The sequence below is a fragment of the Stegastes partitus genome, unplaced genomic scaffold (assembly GCF_000690725.1).
Source record: "Stegastes partitus isolate 25-593 unplaced genomic scaffold, Stegastes_partitus-1.0.2 Scaffold318, whole genome shotgun sequence".
NCBI lineage: Eukaryota > Metazoa > Chordata > Actinopteri > Pomacentridae > Stegastes > Stegastes partitus.
Genome location: NW_007578049.1, coordinates 51,505 through 71,286, shown reverse-complemented (window position 1 = coordinate 71,286; position 19,782 = coordinate 51,505). Strand labels below are relative to the sequence as shown.

Below are 19,782 nucleotides of genomic sequence, written 5' to 3'. Positions count from 1 at the left end.
GACAGACAGACAGACAGACAGATAGGGGCACAGAAGGTAAGACAGAGAGAAATCACTCTATTTAAGATGCTCTACTTGGTTTCAAGGGCAACTGATTCTGAAACAACAAAATATAAAATGTGTGTGTATTAGTGTGTGCAGTGTGAGTCTAGGATTACAGGCATTTAGCTCCCAGCAATATACTTCTCTCATAGGCGCAAGCACACCTCTCTGCATACTGATGAGACGCCAGTGTCTGTATGAGGAGAGTCTCGATGAGTGTGCATGTTTGTGAAGGAGTTAGTATTTGTGCGCTGGCTCGTGTGTGTGTGTGTGTGTGTGTGTGAACATGGACGTCTCAGTGTGTTGGCATGTGCGTGAAGCTAATGTCGAAGCCTCTGCAGAAGCTGATAAACACATAGCAAAGTCTTCCACACGTTCGCGCACATTGGAAAATAAGCCATTAGCTTCCTCCGCTAATTGCCATTGGAAATTAGCATTTTAGCTATTAGCTTCTTGCCTAAATTGCCAATCGGACTTAATATATTAGCGCGGCGTGTCGTGAGGCGATATCTAAGGAATGAGGCGGCATGATCTGGTATTTATAAAGAATATCCTGCAACAAAAGTGTGAGCGGTTTAAATTATGCATCAGCTAATGCAGCCGATTCAGGTGAACTCGACCTTTCACATGTTTTTTTTGCATGCCAGGTGTTTTTTTTTTTAAGGTGAAAAGTCAAACAGCATTCATTTATTTTTAGTTTAAATGCTTAAACTGATACTTGGATGCTAGAATATTATAGTGTTTGGACTTCCAGTGATAGCAAGCTCCTTTTGATTTCATATTTTCGGAGCGTTTATTGTGCCCACAATAAATAGAAGTCTTATTTGCACACTTCCACATGGAGTATATTGCTTGGAAATAATGTTCTGGGTCTTGGGACTTCTCAGGGACACTGATTAGCCAAGTCATCGTCCTCCAATGCATTTATAAGTTGGCTTTAGAATATTTATCAGTCTTCATTTCTTTCATTCCTTTGCCAGGGTGGAGGAGTGTTTTCAGTGCCGTTTGTTTGTGGGTCTGTCAGCAGAATTATGTAAAAACGACCCTGTTGAATTTCATGAAACGTGGTGGAGAGGTGGAACACGGCTGAAGGAGGAACCCATTAAATTTGGTTGCGGTTCCCGTCCACTTGTCCTTGTCCTCTCTTCGTATATCATGAAAAACACACACATGCGCTGTAGCTGATGAATGGCAAAGTCAACTTCAGTCAATAAAGTGTGCATAAATGTTTTCAAATGACAGTAACGATAATGCTGATACTTTGAATTCAAAGGACCAGAGGAAAGAAAGATATATGAACTGATGTTTTACACAAATTCCCACATTCTGTTGGACGTGAGAAAGCAAAGGCTCGGCTCGAAAAGGAATGACACCTGCTTTAACACGGGAATACAGAAAGGAAGCGAAACCACTTCAGATGCAAATATTAAAAAATATCTTTAAAAGACAACTGTCAGCAGACTCCTGTCATTTCCACCAGAAACAGCTCGCCTGATTTCCCATCTGCTGAGTGCTAACGGTGCTAATGGCTTTCACGCCGGCGTAAGTCTGTCGTCACCTCAAAAGAATATCGCTGTGATCCGTACCGGTTCCTTTAAAGGCTGGAATGTGGTTCGCGTACCTCTCTGATAATATCTTTGGAAATAATGTAGAAAGTGTCACCACAGTTTTAACCACTTAAACAGAAATCTCTCCCTGGTAAAATGATTTCATGTGTCGTTAAGTTCTAATCCAAGTCTAGCCGGTATGCTACCGACTCCACTGTTTTAATGTCATCCCAGTGTGTTCCTATCCCCAGCAATCATCATCATTCCGATAAGAAAGATAAATAAAGGTTGTCTAGCAAGTAGGGGCATGAAACTGTTTTTGTTCGCAGGGTGGCGTTTTGTCAATACCAAGCTTCAGGAGTTTTCATGAGGACAAAGAGGCCTGATGCTATTGTACAGACAGTGAAAGGGGAACACACACACACCACTCATTACATGATGGCAGACCGACGCGACACACATGCCCACTTAATTATGACTGTACTCGCATGCAAACAAGCGTAGATATTTAAGCACAGAGGCAGACAAACACACAATGACACATGTGAATTGATGTGACTGGTTTCCATTCTCTGAATAGACCTAACTAGAAAATCAATTCTATTTGATTTGCAACCAATTTCAGCCCCTTCTTCAGCTACAGAAGGGAAAACATGTTGTGTTCAACAAAGGCGGTGGAGTGCTTCAAGGATGAGGACCTACTGTTTGGTGTATGCACGGGTGAAAAGTAACTGAGTACATTTACTCAGACGCTATTCATCCATTTCTGTATTTTTTCAAATTATCTAATATCGCACCAGAAATGAAAGATTAGAGAAAAAGTCCAAAAAACGAAAACAGATGTGTAACAGAATGTTTTTTTTTCTTGCATTAATCCTANTCCAAAAAACGAAAACAGATGTGTAACAGAATGTTTTTTTTTCTTGCATTAATCCTAATCTTAGATGTGCCGTCGTGACTCGATAATCCGACACTGAACAATCTGAAAACTTTGCTATCCGACAGCTTTTTAGGAAAAACAAACGTAACCCATTAAAAACAGCCTTAACATACCGACAGCCTTGGATTCCGACTCCGACATGACATTTTATGTCACAAATCAGGATAACGGCGTATTATCTGACTGAACAATCCCACAGATTGGCTACGTTCACACTGCAGGACTTAATGCTCAATTCTGATTTTTTTGTGAAATTGGATTTTTTTTGGGAGTTCGTTCACATTTCCAATTAAATGCGACTTGTATGTGATCTGCTGTGTGAACTTCATACAATCCAAAAGTGTCCCGCATGCGCAGAAGAGGACACGACGACGTCACACGCAGCGAGCGTGCTCAGTGTTTACAGACATAAACTCAGATGGTAATGGTGGAGCGTATCTGCCACTCCCCCGCCACCGCCACCAACAATGGTGGAAACAGAAGTGTGACCGCTAACTAAACTAGCATCAGCAGCCAAGTACTGCCTGTGCGTTCCAGCCACTTCCACCCCGTCGGAGCGCTCCCCCAGGGTGGAAGTACCCCTGCGACTGCGCCAAATATTCGGATATTCATCATTGGTTGGGCCTGAATATCCAGAGACCAGAAAGTGCTATTGGGACCAGCCCTACTAGTTATTATAACAACTATGAACAATAATTAACAGCAAATGAGCCTTCCAGCATCAAGCCCTCCTCGTATCTCGACCTCCGTCTTGACAATCTGACAGCCTTGCTATCCAACATAAAAGAAGGTTTTACATTTAGTGTCGGATTATTGAGTCACGATAGTATCTGCTGTCCCTGCATATAAAACTATATAAACTAGCAGCTCCACCTGCAGCAGCTACAACATGAAAATGCTGCCGACACACTGATGCTTCACTGTTAATATCTATTTATGTTATTTCTGATATTACAATACATCAGTTAAGAAGTCAACATTAGTTCACTTTCACTTCAATTTTTCAACATTTTGTCACTAATACACTCTTTTAAATAAGGATTGTAATGTGATATTTTTTCTTGTAATTAAATATTTTTACATTGCTGTATTGGCACTTATTCTTAAAGTATCTGAATACTTCTTCCACTACTTTCCCACCTTCTCAGTTGAGTCATGACGAGTCACTGACCAAATTGACGTCGAATCGCTCCTACGTCTTACCACGAGGGGGAGAGAAGCGGTGCAAAAGCAGCAAATCTTGACATTTCACTGTCTAACAAGCACAAATGTAGGATTTTTAAACAAAAAATGTCAACATCCAAAATGTCACCGACTGTTTTCTCAGTCGCATTAAACTAAACATACGTCATGTTGCTTGAATGTACAAACAGGAGTGAACAAACACAGATTATGCTAACAGCGTCCACGTATGCCCAGCTGGCTGCAGGCAACATTCTTTCTGAACCTTAAACTGATTTTTTTTCTCTTCAAAGTCAGAGAATCAATGTGCTTCCCCAGAGATCTCACTAACTTCCTCATGATTTTTCCAGCATACATTTACACACATTACCAACAAATTCATTAGTTTTTACATTTACTGTAATGCCATATGCTTGACCCGCTGATGCTGTCAGAGAACAAACATCTAAAAGAAGACTCTGTCTATAATAGGGTCACTCCAGGCTTTCCTCAGCACCGAACGAAGCCCATATCATCAGCCAGGCTGCTGGAGAGGAGTCATGATATAAGATCATCAACACGGTGACCTTAGTGTGCTGTACGGGGCTCCACAGTTAATTCAGCAAGTAAATAACTAAACAGCAATACATCACATGAGCCGAGACACCCGTCAGACTAAATCACACACTACCAGCCTCCACCACATTTTCCCCCAAAGGCCAACAATCTAACTCTGAGCAATAAATATGGATCGTAAATACTCCTAAGAAGGTGATTTTTCACAGCAGTAAGGTTTTGTATTTGCCCCCAGTTCCAAATGAAAGCTTGATATAAATGATCTGAGCGGCCTTATGCTTCCTAAAAGTTTGTTACGAATTCATTAATTGTGCTTAAGAAATAGTTCCTTCTTACTCTCAGTGTGAATTTGTGGCCTTCATAAATGATTTACAGGCTAACTGTGGGCATCGCATAGGGCGATCAAAACAAGAGAATAAATTGTGTTTGGGCAGAATATATCACTAGACAACTTACTTTTTGCAGGTGTTTTGACTTGTGCTATATTTACAAAGGTAGCCACATTTAAATCGAAACTGCAGAAGTATTAAAAGTCACATTTAAAAAAGGAATAAAACCCGATGATGCTATCTGAATGCGTATTATTATTGTGTCTCTCTGTCTAATTATTAATAATGTCTTACGTATTTAAAGTGTAGAATAGCATCTGTCTGTTTTTCAAATACTTATTAAGTATGAGCAGCCTTGGTTTTACTGCTTCAAATACAGCTCATGCAACCACGAACAGAATGCGTAGAAGCTATAAAATGTGACCAGCAGAGCGTAACCAGCTACCAACAAGGCAAATTGGTGAAAAGTTGTGGTTTTCTGTGTAGCGATACTGTGCTTCCCAGGTACCTTGGTGCTTTATGGAGCACATTTGCAAACCCCCCCTACACACACAAACAGTGATGTGCACCTGCGCAGACACGCTCTCCTAAAACCAGTTACCTGGACATGATTACTTCCAAATCAATTACGCACGCACACGGTCTAATATCCCTGAGCGTGATTAGATTCAAATTGGTTACAGCAAAAGCAATGGTTGATCAATACCTTAATTTGCCAACAATCAATAAGCAGCCGAAGCAATAAAATATTGTTATGAGTGAACCATCTGAAAACACACGGAGGGTTGTTAAAAGTCCAGCACCGATCAGTTAATTCCTCTGTGATATACAGGAGCCACGCAGAGAGACTGCGAAGCCAACGGGCGCCAACACGGACGATCGAGAACTTATTTATTTATTATTTTTGCCCGGGAAAGAACGGCCACGCTTCCAGAGCAAGAGATAAAAACTGTACTTTATATCTGTAATAACGTTTTCTTTTTTACTACCTGTTCTTACACGAGTTCTAACTTACTTTTATCACCCATTCTAACTTTTTACGACTCTACTCCAAGTGTGGTTAAATTGTACCATAAAGTCAGCGTCTACGTGACCACGCCAGTTTTTTTTCAGAAATGTCAGGTCAGAAATGTCAACCAAGTCTTTCTTCTTTTTTTTTTTAAAGTATGGATCAGAACCGGCATCACCATCGCACATTTTCGAAGCTACTCACCAACCACAGCGGGGCTCTATTACCTCTATAGCCCCGTTATACTGCCCACCACATCGTTTCCTGCTGCACACGGTGGGTTTTATGATGCTCTGCATTTGATTGGATATGTCAACTTTAGTCTACTTGCATTTATGGAACGGAATAATGGATTTTCATACAAGTTTTTTTTTTTTTTTTTCCATTTTAATAATCCAGCCAACCTGTCTCGACCTTCCTATCCACCCCTGAGTTTTGTTGTACCATATGAGCATCCTTTCAGTTTTCACCGAGCGGCTAATTGTATGTCTCTTAAACATGAAAATGTGTCCTGCCCCCTTTCTGCAATTTACCACTGAACTGTGACTCATCTCCCCACCGCAATTGTTCTACAACATAATGCCACATATTGAATCTGACACAATCAGCCGCTTCCATATTTCCCAGCATCACAACAACGGGGAGGCATACATGTGTGTATGAATAAATAAATAAGGTGACTCACCAAATGGTTGGCGGTTCAGAGCCCTCCACTTCCAGGTAATCATACTTTTCTTCTGTCTGGAAGTCTGTAAAGATGACAGAGATGGTGTCTCCAGGTTCGGCCAATAGGATCCAAGTACAGTCGGCTTGGTTACCATAGTTGCCGGGGTAACCGGGACTGGTCACCACCCCACTGCCGCCCCTCACAGTGCCCCCACATGTGTCCTCAGCTGTCAATCAAATCAGAGTGACAAATAGAAAACCTGGGTTAGGGAGAGGAGGAGGGACCGAGGGGCGGACTTCTAAATATTGAATTTCTTGCTTTTGGGATGGTTTTAATTTTTCACAGCTACGCATAATTGAGTGAGTCAATTAACAAATGAATGTAATAGATTCAGTTGATCAACCGAATTAGCAATTAAGATCTAATTCTCGATGTGCGTAACGTTACTTTTCAACCACTCAAGTAGATTAGAGGTGAGCCAGCCCAACTCCCCAACTCTCTCCCTCTAGGAGGTGATTTTCTCTCAGTTACCTTAATTTTAGTATTATAGGTACACTCTGTGCTCTCAACTCTCAACAGCTGTTATTTTGTGGCTTGAATGTTAGAAATGGATGACTTTTTCTCAAGACACGTAAAGTATCAAGTCATATTAGCAAACCATATTGTATATGGAGCTGTCACGTCACACTTCAGATATGAAGTAAATAGCAGGTAAAGAGTATATCTGGACTGTTTCATGGACAGTTGTCCGCCTTTTAGCCAGTGCATTTAGTAGAATGGCGTTGTTTTCTTGGAGCCAGTTAGAATTAGGGGTGGGGTTTAGAGGTTAGGCTGTAGTTCCTGTCACACTCAGAGCTGCTGTCCTCTCCTCCAATGATAATTTTCCGTTTCTCCAATCACAGAGCTCCGCTCTCGTCTCCTCCAATCACCACCTAGGAACTTTAGATTCGATTGTTTCCCAATTGGCTGCTTTGGAGTCAGTCTATCAATTAAACCTCAGTTGGTTTTCCAAACATATAGGACAGATGTGACGATAGATTTGCCTGATTTTCTGTAATTGTCGATCACATCTGATTGATAGCGTTAAGTAATTGATAGTAGTACTGATTACTGTATAACAGATAAAGACACATGGATTGCGCTGTGCACACGGCATAAATTATACACATATAATTTATACATATACACTCACTAAGAAAAAACATACTACATTGGACCTTGCTGTGTCACTGGGACATTGGCTGTGTGGCGAGTTGTTTCACAAGATTGTGCTCAATTCACTTCTTCAAAACACAATTTTTGTTTTCAGTCTATTCAGATAAATCCTTTAAAAAAAGGCCTGTCTTTGCATTTTCAACTGTATTCATGAAAAGCAAGCGAAGCCGAGCCAGTGACCCAGTGATGAAAGATACAATGTGGAGCCTTTTTTTCTGAGAGCGTACAAGTCCGACTGTCAACATGGTATAAATTATACCTGTATAATTTATAGTTATACATAAAAGAGGCAATACTGTATGTAACACACTCTTACAGCAGACGTGTATTTTCCTACACACCAGTAAGTGCAATTTGGGATGACACGGGATTCGTATTACTCTGCAACACGTCACCATGTTGATATCATCAGCATTTAGAGACGACAGAGGAACACCAGATGTGTGTTGTCCTTAAACTGCACTCACTGATAAGCTGAAAAAGACACATCCTTTTTAAGAGTGTAGACAGGCTCTGTCAGGCGTACATGCACATCCTCTGCGGCTCATCCAGCCGGTGCTGCCTTGGCGGATGCATGTACAGATGACAGAGATAAGGGAGGGACCAAGCCAGACTCCACCCACAGCAGGGGCAAAGAGAATAACTGTGGTCCGAGACTCACATCTGACAACAGATGATAACCAATTAAAATGAATAGAAACATTAGAAAAATAGATTAGAAATCGGACAAAAACACTGAGTTGAGACAGGAAATACATAGAGACTAACAGGGGAACATAAATAGATAGGAACAAACAGAGACAAACAGAACTAGAGTGAAACAAAAATAATAGAGAGTCAGATTGAAATAGGCAAAGGGTTGGTACAAAACCGCACCGGATAGGAAACAGAACGAAACAAAAAAATCAGTGGTCTGAAATGAATTTCAGGATAGACTGAGCCTTTTTCAGTAGATCAGAGTGTGAAGTTAGGAACAATACACTATTTCCAGTTGTTGCTGTCTCATTAGGAATGCTGCTTGTGTCAAGACGCGTTGACATAAGCTGATGTTCCACACTCGCTGCGATGAAAAATAGGTCGTGCATTGTCCCAAACTACAGGTGCTGATGCACTGACAATGAAGTAACAGAGGTTCATCATTAATTCATTAACAGTTGGTTCGTTTGAGCAGATTCACGTCGGCTGCTGGATCAGTCAGTCAGACAGGCAGGCAGACAGTCAGACAGGCAAACAGACAGACAGGCAGGCAGGCAGACAGGCAGGCAAGGCAAGGCATAGACCATCCAGTTACCGAGTACACACATTCATTCCACCGCTAGACAGTTAAGAAGATTTGTGTAAATGACCCAACTCCCAGAACCAGGACCTGCTGAGACCCCATCCCATTTGCAGGGGAGCAATGAAGCAGTAATCTACTTGTGTGTGTGTGTGTGTGTGTGTGTGTGTGTCGGTGTGTGCTCGTGTCCACACGGTGGGAGAGAGCGCTGCTTACAGGATGACAGCTGTCACAGGTTTATCACGACGACAGCAGGACGTCTGCAAGCACTGGTGAACACGCACCTGCATCCACACACACACACACACACACACACATACACGGACTCACGCTCACGCACACACACACACACCTCTTCCATCCCTCCAGCTTATTGATGTGCCAGTGACAGCTGACAGACAGGTGGAAAGGCCTCGAGGTGCACTGATGTGTGGGTCTTATTAAAGAAGAGGAAATTAACTTGTAAAATAAGAAAAAAAGTCTCACTAAACAACAGAGCAGTGATCCTGTGTGCAGAATGTGACATCATGTGCCGTCAAAATCCATTAATCCAAAAAAAAAAGAGAAGAATTTAACAGATCAGGAAATCAATAAAAGAGTCAGAAATATGCCTGCATTGCTTCACAATCGCAGATTCAAGCAGAATTACTTAAAAAAAATAAACAATCTCTGGCAGGTTTCTTGTGTTTGTGTTTCTCGTGTCCATGTGCCACAGTCCCTCTCCTGCTGAAGGGTGTCCACTAGAAGCAGGCATAGAAGGAGCTGGCCGGGTAGCTAGTTTGAGTGAAAAAACAATGAAAGGATCTTCAGAGAACAAACAACTGCAGTGTTCAAGACACTGCAAGTAGCATCAACCCTCCACCTCCCCGACAGTTGGAGTGAAGTTTGGTGCAGTAACAGTCAGTTTGAGGAAAGGTACGAACGGTGCTCGTGTTCGCGTGAGCTAATGACCCTACCCAGTCAAAGGCCATAACTGAAGCGATACGTTACTTTATCTGCAAAGACGGGCACCCGCATAAAAATGCATGATTCACACAAATTAAACTGACGTTGTAAAACACAATTCCTAGTTTGTAGCATTCGGTGAAAAAGCACCACAGATGAAGTTTGTTGCTACAGAAACAAACAAGTAACGGACAAGAAAGTGGTTTAAAAGACTTGAAAGCTGTCAGTTAGCACGTTCATTAGTTGTATAATCTGTTAAGAAACTTTAGATCTGACTGCATGTAATATATGAAAATATAAACGATATTCTAAAAATCACACCTAGATCTAATTCTCAGTTGTGTGTGCATGAGTGCACATTCTCTACTACTTGTTCGGTCATTTCACATAAAGGTGTTGTTCCACTGCTCAGATTTGAGTTTCCTTATTTGTTTTTTAGGACACAAGACTAGGTTCTGTAACATGTTTTGGTTGAATATGGGAATTTCATGTTTTCAGATCTGGGGCTTTTTGTGTTTTTACCCTCCAAAATAACGCCTGGATATTTCAAGCAGGGATGTACGATATATCGGTGACCACATCGGTATCGGCCGATATAAGTGTTTTTTCCCATATATCGGTATCGGTCCGATGAACAAATTTAGCCGATGATTGTCTAACGTTAGCGTCTTCGTCTCTACGTTTAGTATTGCTGCTATTTCACAGATGTTTTACTTAAATTGTCCTGAAAGTTAAATATGATAAAATATGTTTACATATGTTTTACTTTTGTTATAAAGAAGACTATGTGGTCTAATTTGGGCTTCTGTTGAATAGTTTTCACATTCTCACAGTGCTTACTTTTACTCATTTTTCGGTGTGAACAAAAATTGAATATCGACATCGGTAATATCGGTTATCGTCGATATCAGAAATCTTAATATCGGATATCGGATATCGGTATCGTCCAGAAATTTCGATATCCTGCATCACTAATTTTAAGGGTTTGAAATTTCCCCCAAAATTTATATTGGTAAGGATGCGGACAAAATGGTCAAATGGCTTCAGTCACAGCCTTAATTATAGTGTGAGATTCATCACTGACAAGGACACAGAGGATGTCAGGGGTGAAGTTTATGCACAGTTGTGTCGTTTAAGTGGCCTCCATCTGATAATATCTGTTGGTGCCACTTCTACATGCTCCGTCACCCAGCCCTGCTCTGACTACTATTAGGAAGGAAAGACAATAAAAACTTGACATCAACACCAACATCAGAGACACTGAAGCGGCTTCAGAGAATTTGTGCAAATAAATGAAATGTAAATCCGTTTAACGATGATGACTGTTTGGTAATGTTTTCTGTTGATGCTTTTAGTACAGCGCTGATATCCTGTTTCACATGCCTGGCTGTTCCAGCGCTGGCTGTGGTGTGCAATAAATATGAGATATATCGTTATGTGTGTTGGATTATCATCAGCTTCTCTGTTCAGTGTTCATTTTAGGTAAATGTATGAATATTCGGTAGGATGAAATAAATATGTTGTTAAATTTGAAGACAACATCGAAGCAACTTGTAAACTTTGCACACCAGCGTTTGTTGTTGCCCAAAGCATGAGTCCACAAAATAATTCAGCAGCAGCTAAAAAAAACAAACAAACTGGCATCTAGGCTTGTCATACTCGCCACAAATCAAATTCTACTGATGTTAGAGGCCTTGAAAGCTGGTGAAATGTCAATGAAGGATTATATTTTTAGTATGAAATATGGACCATATATTCACACTTAGAGGAGTTTTCTCAGGCACAAAACCACCCCTGTTTGAAAACTCTGCAATTTATTTCCATTTTCAAGGGCCAGTAATTAAAAATGTGGCCTTTGCTGAAGATATTTGAACATTTGCATCTGCTGTAAATCATTTTCTGTGTCCTCATCAAATTCTATGGCTGTGGACATTCCACTTGTGGAAATTCACACCATGAAAATGGCTTCCCAGGTAAGCTTTTTTTTTTTTTTCTTTACTGGCTCTCAAATCTGTTTTAGCATCTTTTTTTTTTTTTTTTTTTTTAAGGGTCTAAAATCATATGAAAGTCTAAAAATCCTGCCAAAATATTTTACACAGCTTAGTTTTGCATCCCAAATCCCGAATAACTAAACTCTGACCAAAATCTGAGAAGGTGCAGCAACATACTGACCGACTATTAACAAGAGACATGTTTTGGGCATTTTAAGCTGGAATTAAAAGTCTGCTTTTAGTAAACCGTCTTTGTGTCAAAACATAGTTCGTCAACCAGCAGCTGATAGAGACGATAACATGTTGTTTTTAATCGATCCGTTTGGTTGTTTATGGAACTGCAGACCTGAGCAGGACTTGGAGGAAGCCTGAAGCCCACGTAATGACTCCGTGTGATAATTTCAGCTGACACATGATGCAATTAGTATCCTCACTAATTCTGTTGTGTGTCATCGAGTAATGGCGGGGCTGTGCAGAGAGCGCTTCAGGAGCAGCTGCTCTAATAAAAAGAGACGTTTGCTGCGTGTTGACTGAGACAGGGTGACATACCTATGGCCAGCTCTGATTGCCTCCTGTTAAGTGCGTGCGCATCAGACGTGACACAAAAACTAGTCAGCTTTCCATGTTGCACCTGCTAATTTTGGACGCCTCCCGCTCCATCAATCACAATGACACACCTGTGTGACAGTGTAACATATCACTGTGTCGACCGTACGCCGTTTCCTTATCACTGCTGCATCTTTCTCAGCAGTTGTCACCTTAAAAGCAGATGAAATCTACTTTTTTTTGTAATAATTTAAACAGGTCGCTTTTCAGGAATCTTTCCACAATCTTAGACGAAGAATGGCATCCCATTAAATTAAGAGTCTGATCAGCTTTTAGCAGAAATCTTTAAATCCAATAAGCCTTTAAATTTAACGTGCGCCTGACAACGAAGGAGGTCACCACGGCTACGCTCAACACATGGCTGAAGTTTGCCCGAAAATTACACACAAATATGATTGATTAAGTCATTACAAAATGACTGATATTGAAATAATGTGACATTTAGTTATCACCCCCCCTCCTCTCTTAATTTTTAACTTTAAATCTGTGTGCATTGGTTTGATAAAAAGCTATTATATTAAGGATTATGGTTATCCACACATCTTGCATTTAGAGCAGGAGATTAATGGCTTTGTTAAAAGTTTCACTATTTCTTCTACTTCTTTCCAGAGGTTGTATGTATGCATCTAGCAACACATTCATCCATTGGCGATGGTGCGGATTTACATGATATTAACATGAATATCGATGGCCTTAGAGCTCATTGTGGTCTGCACCTCGTCACTCCTCACTAGGTTTGTAAAGAACACTTTTAACAGATGCATAAAATCCCCCAAATTTTGCTTTATCTGATGAGTGAAATTTAAAAAAAAAAAAAAAAACCATGATAAAGGGAAATGATCTTCCTTCAGATTAGTGTTCTCTAATCTGATTTCATGAAGAAGGGCGAGCCAGAGTACATCTATAGGTGGACACAGTTGTTCTATCTGGCTGCGCCGCTGTGTTCTGCTCCCTGCTTTTATTTTCGACGGCAACCTGGGGAGCCTGAACTCGTGCTCATGCCCCAGCGCGCTGACCCACAGGAGGAGGGAAAGCGTGTGCGGATGAGGGTGCTATATGTGTTAGTTTGAGTGCGACTCTGCGTGTGGCTGTGTGAGGAGGAGGAGAGGCATAGAGAGAGGTAGTGCTAGCCATGTTGCCTTCATTTCTTATCACATCAGTGAGCTGGTGTTGCCCTTTTCTTTGCCTTTCCGTCCCTCGCCCCCTCTCTCTCTCTCCGGTTGTTGTTGTAACACCACCTCCCTTCTTTTTTTTCTCTTCCCCACTGGTCTCTGCTCACCGCCTCCCTCCTCTTCCCTTTGCTGCATCGAGATTATTTTTATAGTAAAACAGCACATCTCCTCCTCTGCCATCCTCTCTTTTATTCCCCACTCCCCGCCACACTTCCTCCTCCTCTCTTCCTTCATTCATCCTCGCCCCTCGCCGTCCCGACTCCCCTCCCCAGCTTTTCTAACTCTCCCCCGTCTCGCTCTCTCCCCTGCTCCTTCTCTCTCATGGCCCGGGGTGCTTTGATCACTCATTCTTAGCCTCCTTATCCTGCCTCCCTCTCTCCCATCCGTTCCTCCCGTCCTCCCTACTGTGCTGTCATCAATATCGCAGTCATCTGAGGATTCCTTCTTTATCCTTCTCTGTCTCACTGTGTCTTTCTTTAAGATCTCACTCTCTCTGCGTTTCGCCCTCCATTTTTTTTTACACCCTCCCTCCCTCCCTACTGATTGATTTTATGTTTAATGGCTTCTCTGGCCTCATCTCTTCCTCTCCTTTACCCTTTCCACTCCCCCCCGTTTCTCTCCCCTCTTTCCTTCCTTTTGCCCCATAACTCCATCCCCTTTCCTGCATCACTTTGATAGGCAGATCCCTATCACCATCAGATTCACACACACACACACACACACACCCACACACACACACACGCAGACTTCAATCACAGAAGACCCAGTGTGCTGTCAGCCTCTAAGGATTATGGGCCATCTACATCATCCACTCCTCTCTTCTGTCTTCAGGCTGTATCCATCCATCCCTTCCCCCCTCTCCTTATCTACATCCACCCACCCACCCATCCATCAACCTCTTGCCCCCCCACCCATGTACTGTAAAGCTGAATATATATGACTGCCCCTCTTTCTACCTCATCACTCCCTTCATACCGTTTCATACCTCAGTTCAGCTGCCACCGGTGACCAAACAGACAAAGAGGCGGACTGGTAAACGTGTACACAAAAATGACCCCACGGTTCTCTGTAACGAATTACCCTCTGGTCCCGAGGAGTTACCCAACATTCATCAGGCTTCATCTACAGCTGCCCTCTGTGTGTGTGCGTGTGTGTGTGTGCGTGTGTGTGTGTGTGTGTGTGTGTGTCTGTCCCATGCTGCCTGGCTGCACAGAGGATGCAATTTCACTTGTGGTCTCAATGTCACTTTCACCATCCAGTCATGCCAGGGCGCATTAAGTGGTTCTGGATGCAAAGGAATCAGACCTTACAGGCAGTGCCGTCAGATCTGCCAAACTAATAGAATCTGCGGCATTACCAACGGAATCCGACATTTGGACGCGATCCAGCAACAACGCTCATGTAAGCTATGCAAAGGAAAAGAGAGGGTCGGTTTGTGACTGTAACTCATTCGATTTGATTTTAAATTTAGTCTGCGGAAGATGTACCCTGAAATGTTAGATACAGTGCATGTTTACAGAGGATCATATACAGTCTCGAGCACAACTTGTCGCTTCCCTTTCCCTTTCTCGCCTTATGAATCCTTTGCAAATCACTGTCGCAAAAATGAAGCTGATTTCTAATCTGCCACCTCTGTGGTTAAGCTTTGGTAAGGTTTAGGTGCAATAACAGCTACTTAGCTCGTGTTAGTGTGAGATCAGGGTTTGAATTAAATACTTAATTGAGGTTAATGAAGAGTTTGGTCATGCTTAAAGGTCCAGCGTGTAGGATTTAGGGGGATCTACTGACAGAAGTGGAATACAATATTCATAATTGTGTTTTCATTAGGGTATAATCTCTCAGCGGTAGCACGATTCTTCTGGAGACAAACCAAACACAGGCTCTAGACAGGGCGTTTTGCAGTTTTAGGTTCTCCTATAGCTTGGAAGTGGAGGGTGAGGTGAGAGGTTGATTGCAATCTAAAACCTCACCGCTAGATGCCAATAAATCCTACACACTGGACTGGGCTGGATGGAAAAGAGATCAGCTGTCTTTGTGAAAACAGGATGTAAAAAATGGTCTCCAATTGTCAAGGTCCAAGACTTGATCCAAACAACCACCCAAGTCTCATCTCTCTACAATACAAAACTATATAAAAACTGCTATAAAAACATGAGACTATTTCCTCCTGCTTGAAATGTCCATCCATCCATGATCTATACACCTCAATCCTCACTAGGGTCGTGGGGGGCTGGAGTCTATCCCAGCTGACTCAGGGTGAAGACAGGGGACCCTGGACAGGTAACCAGTCTATCACAGGGCTACACTTAGAGACAGACAACCAAGCACACTCACATTCACACCTACGGACAATTTAGAATCACCAATTAACCTCAACATGTTTTTTGGACTGTGTGGGAGGAAGCTGGAGAACCCGGAGAGAACCCACGCTGCACGGGGAGAACATGCAAACAGAAAGATCCCGGGTGTCCTAACCGGGACGCGAACCAGCAACCTTCTTGCTGTGAGGCAACAGTGCTAACCACCGACCCACCTTACAGCCTGCTTGAAACAGATGAATGCAATAGTCATAATCCCTATGGCTAGAGGGCTTTGCCAAATATATGTTTGTGTGTTCTCGTACAGTGCTGTCAAAAAGTACGTGACCACAGTCGCTGATACTTGCATGCCTCTGTTTGAACGATAGCATGCTGTCGAACTGCCAGAGGCTCCACGAATTTCTGCGAAACCTAATAACCCATGTTATGCCAGCATACTAGGACAACGTTCCAAAGACCCCCGTGTAATGTCAGCAACATTTGGCTTTCTCAGTCTTCGAGTGTCAGGTGACTGCAGAGAAAAGTCTATGACAGTCGGCAGTCCTTGGTCTTACTTAGTCTTCAAGTAGCTCTTGCAAAGTTTTTTAAGTGTGTTTGGGGTCATTTCCTTGCTGCAGAATAAATCCTGTAAATCAGAGAGTGGATCGTGTCTCTGACGAATGAAGTGATACCTCTCCTTTGTCACGTTTGATAAACTACAGAATCACTCTCTCCTGTTCATTTCTTTGCGTTCATCATCTTGTTACTGCGAGAAATCAAAAAATTCATTGGTTAATTGGGACTTTAAGCTGGAAACTCGAGGCACAACAAGGTAGATCAAACCCACCAGTCATACAACTCAAGGAAATGTGATCTCTTGTGCTAAGTGGTAACCTGCCACAGATTTGAATAAATGTGGACTGTTCCTTGAGGCTACATTACAGCTCATCGAAGCCAGAAAGGAACAGAACTCTACCTGCAAGACTTCCAGGGAAGATGTCTGGCTTAATCTAGTTGTTCGGTAAATTATTTTTCTGTTGATTTATAAGTGGATAGAGAAAATGATGCATAAAGAGAACAGTGTTTGCACCATCTGGCCTCATGTTCCTTGGCTGCTATTTGGGCATGCAGCAGACATGTGGGCCAAATGTAAACCCATCTGGGTGTGGGAAAGAAAAAAAATTGTGATATATGACATTAGTTTTTCTCATTTACAGGATTTATTCTTTTCACACCTAGAATGTGCCATTGTGTCATTGCAATCCTGTCATAAACACAACAAGCTTTGTGAAGCTCGGGATGTTATTTCTTTTGAGTTGGTCACAGAGATGTTGATTCAATTCTGCGGTTGCTTTTACAGGTGTAGTTTTGTGGGATTTATATCTATCCTGTTTAGATTCTCTGTTGGCCACCTTCAACTTGTGACCACCGTCTGTAGGAGGCTCTTTTGGGTGTAAACTGTTTTGTGGCTTCGGAGCTGAGCTGCCGCATTTTTCTTTTGAAAACCCAAAAAGCGATAACATCACATCTAAAGCAGACAAATACCCACATTCAACTTTCTATGACTCATGTGTGTAGTTTCTTTTGTAACTGGGATTTAGCCATTCAGATTCAGTCCTTTTTTCGGTGTTGCGTCCATGATTCCTCCCTTCACTCGGATATCGCAGTCACATCTTTCCGTCGCTCGTTGAAACCTTGTTAGAAACATATTGGTTGCCGTCCTCTTCTTGGCAGCCTTACATCTTCGATGAACAGCCGCGGCGTTCAGGGCACACCCGCCCACACACAACTAGTAACCACGTTGACCTTCAGCTCCTCCCACCATCTGTCCACAAATCAAAGAACAGATGCTGTCTGCCAGTCAACTAACAGCCTGACATTTAGACCAATTAGGGCAGAAGAGTGATTTAATGGTAGATCAACAGATTGAGACATAAAGAGAGAAGGCATTGATTGATAGCTAGGTTGCTATCATAATTATTATTCCAACAGTAATCTTGTGACCCTGACGAAATGAATCATATGGTGAGAGAAAATGTGACGCTCATAACATCTTGATCACTCTCTTCCCATGTTACCGTCTGACCCCCGAGTTAGCCTGCGTTATAATGTGAGTGCATTTGATAAAATCTCTTGGATATTGCTGAGTATGTTTTCTTTTTTTTTTTTTTTTCATTAAACGAAAATTATGCAAATGATGCTAAAATGAGACTCTGATACTCTGTTTAACCCACTGAAAAAATGATGTTCGCTAGTCATTATCAGCTGACAGAATCTTCTGCGTTACAGTGTCCGTGGTGCTGCCAGAGCTCCAGTGTTTAACCCAGAGAGGCTTCAGAGGGGCGCACCACAAAACCTGGATTTCTTTGTGTAGCCTGGCTTGACAAACCCTGAAACTCCAGTCAGAGATAACGGATATCATGACAGGTGGTTATCAGTTTTCCTTGTTCACCCAGGATTTCTTCTTCAGACGCTGTGCCTGTTTATATAAAAGGAGGCGTTTTGTGCATCATATGACAGTCCTTCCACCCAAAATGGACTTGTCGTGAGCCGCCTACTTCAGTAAAGACCAACGGGTTCTTATAATCGTGTGGTGATTATGGACTTGTTTTACTGTGTAGTTTTGGATGTCTGTTGTTGTCTGTGTGTTCGGCTAGCTGTGCTGTTGATTTCAGGTTGGGTGGGGCTGGTTGGAGGAGGACGTTCCTACGCCAGACGATTGCCAACTCCACGAGCGGTACATCAGGCCGCTTAGTGCGTCCACTAAGTTTATGTGGTTTAAACTAAGAACTCTCAAGCTAACGAGTAACCCGTATTGTCTCTCTTTGTTTCCCAGCGTCCCCTCCACCGGCCTAAGCGTCCATCCGCTCCGTCTCCCACGCCAGCTTTCACTCCGCTTAACACGAGTCGGACTTTCCCCTCCACGAGCACCTGCACGGGAAATCATCCTTCTCCCTTGGCTAAAGCCTACGCACCCGCCCCGGATCCCTCACCTTCCTCCTGGCGTCCCTCACCCCCGGATTCCCTCAAATAAACCTGTTGTTCCCCTTTAACCTGTCTCCCTCTTGTTTTGGGTCCAAACTCACGTCCTTCGGCGACCGGGCCGTAACAAATAGAGAGCTATGAAGAATCTGAAATTTTGCTATGGTGAACAAGTGCTGTTATAGCAAGAGAGGAAAGCTGGTAGAAAACTGGACATTTATTTATTTGACCACTTAGTTCAGCTGCTTATTTCTAACACAACAGCTGCACATTCAAGTTGTTAAACATGATATTGAAGAAAATTACAAAATGCAAGAAGCCGGTCACTTTAGTTCAGTGCTGTTAATATAAATGACGAATGAAAGCAGCAAAAAGAGATTGAGAGCTGGCAAGTAGAGAGTTAAAAAAAAGAAAGAAAGAGAATAAATAAGACTCTCTTCGGGTCTCTCGCTGTCTGACTCCGGAGCAGTATTGAGATAGATGAGTCTAGCATTACTGTTTTCTCATCTGGTCAGTAAACAGAGCTTCTAAATGATCAACTGTACCAACAAACTCCTAAAGTTGTGATGTATAGGTATTTCCTCCCATTCATTCACTCTCCACTCTCTCTTTTTATTCTCCGAGAGTGGGCGTGTCTGATTTTTGTGTTTGTTTATGTTTGGCGGTGTGCGTGGGAGTGTGTTCACCTGACTCAGTCTCTGTGTTTATGTCTACGGTTGCCTATTCGAGTGTGCTTTGAGCCATGTGCGTGGGAGAGGCAGAGTGAGAGAGAGACCCCGGGTGTTGGTGAGTGTTAAATGTCATCCCTGACATCTAAAACAAATAGCTGCATACTGAGAGTTTAACGCATCGCGGCCCTGATGAAACACATTCCACTCTCGTCTGTCTGCTCTACAGCCATATTCACTCGTCCTCTTTGGGCCTGCTATGCTCCTAGATCCTTTCCTCTTTCTATATGCCCAAAATGGTCCACACAAACATCTAGAAACTGATCAGTAGTTTCAGAATCCTACTGGAAGAATATGCT

General features: G+C 42.4%; 1 protein-coding gene across 1 annotated transcript in view; it reads right to left on the bottom strand.

Annotated features, from left to right (window-relative positions):
- The window catches only part of LOC103358536 (CUB and sushi domain-containing protein 3-like), a gene marked incomplete at its 5' end in the record, with an annotated part of 221,174 nt that overhangs the window by 167,845 nt on the left and 33,547 nt on the right, over positions 1 to 19,782 (bottom strand). Inside the window, one exon of the mRNA XM_008283549.1 lies at positions 6,290 to 6,497. Coding sequence (XP_008281771.1) covers positions 6,290 to 6,497 — 208 coding nt within the window. The remainder of the gene's footprint in view (positions 1 to 6,289; positions 6,498 to 19,782) is intronic.